We start from the raw sequence: 4,515 nt of genomic DNA, 5'->3' as shown, positions 1-4,515 counted from the left end.
ATAAAATGGTACATCTACGTTCTAAGTGTTCGATTGATGACATTTAAGGGATGATCAACATCTAATATAAAAAAAACGAATGTCCATTAATCAGGGGTTAGAAGTATCTAATTAATCTGATTTTAGAGCTATGATTTATCTACAGTGGGTACCAGAAATTGAACGGTTTGATTTGAGTAACTTATATGCCAAGGTGTAAAATTGCAATCCCAAGCCATGATCATAGCCTCTCAGCCGTTGATGCCCCTTAAAGATCTGATGCTGGTATATCATACTCCTTAATCTCGCTATTATAAAATTAAGGTTGAATGATAAAGCGCCCGTAATCTTTTCATCGTGGGTCGTCCAATCACCCGTTTGACTATTCGAAGCATCCAGTGCATGCACACAACAGCTCTCTAGATTACAAGTGGTAGGGTTATCCATCAATCTGAACCTTCCATCTAGTGGGCCTCACTATAATTGAATTGGGTTTTGAAAATCATGCTAATCAGAAGACAACAGCCATCACTTCTCTTCAATCTTCAGCACTTAATGTTGACCATTAATGGCTCTTTGTACCCTCCGTCCATTTGAAGACCTCTGTTTCGATGGCTAGGATCATCCGATTTATGCATGTCTTCAATAAATTTCCATCCATGGACAATTCTGATCATAGGATAATTCTGCCACGTTTACTGCAGCAATATGGTTGTACCGTTTTCCGGTTCGTCTGGTACTAGAAGGGAATTTATTTGATACTCTGGGTACATATGACACTTGATACGCTGGCACTTCGGAATGGTAGATGTGGCAGACATTAATTGAAATTAAACCGACTGTAACTGTAAGCCACTGTGGATAAATTACAATCCAAAAATAAGATTGGTTAAACAGATCTGACCTCTTATTTGTAGACACTAGTTTACTGAAATAAAACCACGGGATTATTTTCAATTACGACCGTCCAATAAATCCTCACCAATCCGGTCGTCAGATGATCAAGTAAGTTTTATTTTTTGCGTATGATAAATCTAAAATAGTACCCATGATTTGGACGGTATATAAATTCTAAGTAATTTCAAAATGGCGGCGTATCATCCATCTCCCTGAGTATCAAATATATATTTTTTACTTCTTGTAATGCAAAGGCGGAGGAGACACACCGGAATCGTACAACACCTGTTTTATGCGGCGCGTAAGTTGTATATGCGTATCCAGTCCGTCCATCAAGGGAACCCTTTTACAACCGTACAAGCAAAAGATCACCCAAATACAAAACGTTAATGGGCCACACCATTGGGAAAAAATTACAAGAATTGTGGCCCACCTGAGTTTTGGATCATCCTGATTTTTGCAACTTTACTTAATGGTAGCTACTTTCCCCTGATTAACGGTTTAGATGAAAGAAGAAAAACGATATGATGTCCTCAAACACAAACCTATGGTTCACATTCTATTCCTGTTGTTAAATATGGTGTGGTCCACATGAGTTGCAGAAATTCTTAATTTTTTTTATCCAAGATTATAATTAATGATGGAACCTGATGAACGGTGTGGATTTTAGATATAGAATATGATGGACCCGACTCAGATATGGTAGAGGATTCGGGTAGGGAGGAGAGGAACCGTAATTGTTTCCCCCGAGTTTGAAGGAGTTTTGCCCTTTTTCCCTCACTTTTTTCTTTTTTCCTTATATTTTGAGACGTGAAATTCTCTTTACCGGAAAGAAAAGAACGCGGTCGAGAGCCTTCCCTACCCTCTATTAAAAGCACTAGCTAGGGTTTCATTCTCTTCATCACATCCTTCTCTCCAAAATCCTCTTCCTTTCAAAATCTATCCATTCATCATACTGGTTCATCGATTATCATGCTATTCTGACCATTGATTCCATCTCATCCATGTAACAAGAATGCCTGCTACACCGGATCATCATCACTACCAGAATCCTCTTCATCAGAGCTCTTTCGCCTCTTTAGGGCGTTCGATTCTGAGCATTGGTCGTGATCAGGTCCACGCCATGGAAGGGAATTTCAACGATCAGGATCAAGAGCTGGAGTCTTTTCAGAAACAGGTAGCTGAGCGGTTCCATGATCTAGCATCGGCGGGGCCAGATGATCTGCTTTCCATTGCCTGGATTCGGCGCCTCCTTGATGTTTTTCTCTGCTGTCAGGAGGAATTCAGGGCGATTTTGTTTAATTGCAAGGGGGCCGTTGGGAGGCCGCCTCTCGACCGTATGATTGTTGACTTCTTTGAAAGGTGCGTCAAGGCGCTTGATATCTGCAACGCGGTCCGTGATGGGATCGGGCAGATCCGGCAGTGGCAGAAGCATATGGAGATTGTGGGATGCGCGTTGGATGCAAATCGCCAGAGGACGCTTGGGGAGGGGCAATTCCGGCGTGCGAAGAAGGCTTTGACGGACCTTGCGATTGGGATGCTCGATGAAAGGGATGCTAGCTCGGTGCTTGCGCAGCGGAACCGCTCGTTCAGCCGCAACAACACGGGCAGGGATCAACGACATGTAGGTCACTTCCGGTCCCTGTCGTGGAGTGTTTCCCGGTCATGGTCAGCTGCCAGGCAGCTCCATGCGATCGGGAATAACCTTGTGGCCCCCAGGAACAACGAGATTGCAGCGACCAATGGGCTCGCGGTGTCTGTCTTTACAATGAATTCAGTACTCCTGTTTGTAATGTGGGCACTCGTCGCCGCAATCCCTTGCCAGGACCGGGGCCTCCAGGCCCATTTATCGATCCCCCGCCATTTCCCGTGGGCTGCACCGATCCTCTCTCTCCATGAGCGGATCGTGGAGGAGTCGAAGAAGCGGGACCGGAAGAATTCTATTGGGTTGCTGAAGGAGATCCATCAGATCGAGAGATGCGCGCGCCGATTGACGGAATTGGCAGACTCGGTGCAGTTTCCGTTGACAGAGGAGCGCGAATTGGATGTGAAGCAGGGTGTGCAGGAGTTAGAGCAGGTGTGTGATGTGATGAAGGAAGGGCTGGACCCACTGGAACGGCAAGTGAGAGAAGTGTTCCATAGGATTGTCCGCAGCCGGACAGAAGGTCTCGATTCCTTGGGGAAACCAAACTATTCTGAGTGATTTGTTTGGTCCGCCGCTGGTGGTGTCCACTGTACAATTTTGCGAATATCTAGTGCTTGGTTTTAGATTTTGGTTTTGTGGGATGCAAGGGGTTGCAAGAAGGAAGAAGATAGAGATTGAGTGTCTCCGATAAAATAATGTTAAGCAGGTAGCGTTCCTTGTATCCGCGGTTTTTCATTTTGTAAAGATAAGAAGGATTGGATTGGACCTTCCTGTTATTGATGATTGTGTTGTCATCCTGCTTTTGTAGTCGTTGTATATTTCCCATTATTTTCTAAGTTATGACATGTTGAATCTTCATGTTGTAGTATATACTTTTGTCTATGGTATACAATCTTATTATGCACATTATTATTTTTCTCGAAGAACAGTAGCTACCAGTTATGGTCAACACTCATGTGGTTGTGTACATACAAGTTGGCCGCACCAGGTAACCCAGATCAAGTATGTTTGCATTATATTGCCCTAGACTTTGTTTGGATGCCTAATTGAAGTAAAAAAAGTAATGCCATCAAATGGAATGGACAACCAAAGTGGGGCTAGCCCCAATTTCTCCGTATGAGGGGCTAGCTCGCAATTGCAATTGATATTGTTTCAGGTCTGACTTGAAATGAATGGAATGGCAATTAGGGTATCAGTCATTGTGATGAACTAAAATTTTGCAGCCCAACTGGTTTATCTCTTGTATGTGGAATTGGATTATTCAAATAGACAATTAGTATTTCATATAATGCTGATTTGTTTCTTTAATTTCTCAAAGATGTTATCATGTATGCAGGTAGTTTTATATCCAAATGGCTTCCTTAGATTGCTGAGCAGTCCAAAACCATGAGCATGTATGGTCGAGCACTTCACTTTCACGAAACATCCACAGTTAAACTACTGACAGTAATTGGTGTGAGCCAAAACACTTTTTAAAAAATAAAAAAATAAACACACGCACTCACACCCCACACACTCACACCACAGTGGAATTTCACCACAATGGGTACTCAAACCCATGACCTCGTGTTAAAACTCTTATGAGTCTACCACTGGGGCATGAGTAAGGACCCGTGAGCCAAATCACTTGTGGACTTATAATCTACAGAGATTTAGCTTGTAATTCTTTTGGATATTGAATTTTTAATCCTCACCAAAAGGCTAGAAGTATTCCCACATTGAAGAGTCTTCTAAGCCCATGCTAATAATATCATAGTTATAAATTGTTATGTTAAGTATTTCTATTGAAAGCCTCCCTGGACTCTAAACTGCTTCCATGCTCCCTTTATGCTTCTAGATGGAAGAACTAGGAACATAAGAAAGTGTTATAGACTCCCCTGCATGTACCTGATTAAAAATGGGAAAAAGATTGCTTATTATCTTTTGCATCTGATGCAATGAAAAGGATCCCTATGAAAAGATGAAGCCTATGTTGTGCAGTGCTGTAGCCGAGC

General features: G+C 42.6%; 1 protein-coding gene across 1 annotated transcript; it reads left to right on the top strand.

Moving 5' to 3' along the window:
* Positions 1–1,714: 1,714 nt before the first annotated feature.
* LOC131237387 (protein ROH1A) lies at positions 1,715–3,389 on the top strand. The gene has a single exon (XM_058235118.1). The coding sequence runs from the start codon at positions 1,892–1,894 to the stop codon at positions 3,077–3,079; it is 1,188 nt and encodes a 395-aa protein (XP_058091101.1). The 5' UTR covers positions 1,715–1,891; the 3' UTR covers positions 3,080–3,389.
* The last annotated feature ends 1,126 nt before the right edge of the window (positions 3,390–4,515 follow it).

The sequence above is a fragment of the Magnolia sinica genome, chromosome 2, assembly GCF_029962835.1.
Source record: "Magnolia sinica isolate HGM2019 chromosome 2, MsV1, whole genome shotgun sequence".
NCBI lineage: Eukaryota > Viridiplantae > Streptophyta > Magnoliopsida > Magnoliales > Magnoliaceae > Magnolia > Magnolia sinica.
Note: the sequence above shows the minus strand (reverse complement) of the source record. Positions and strands in the feature narration are given on the sequence as shown.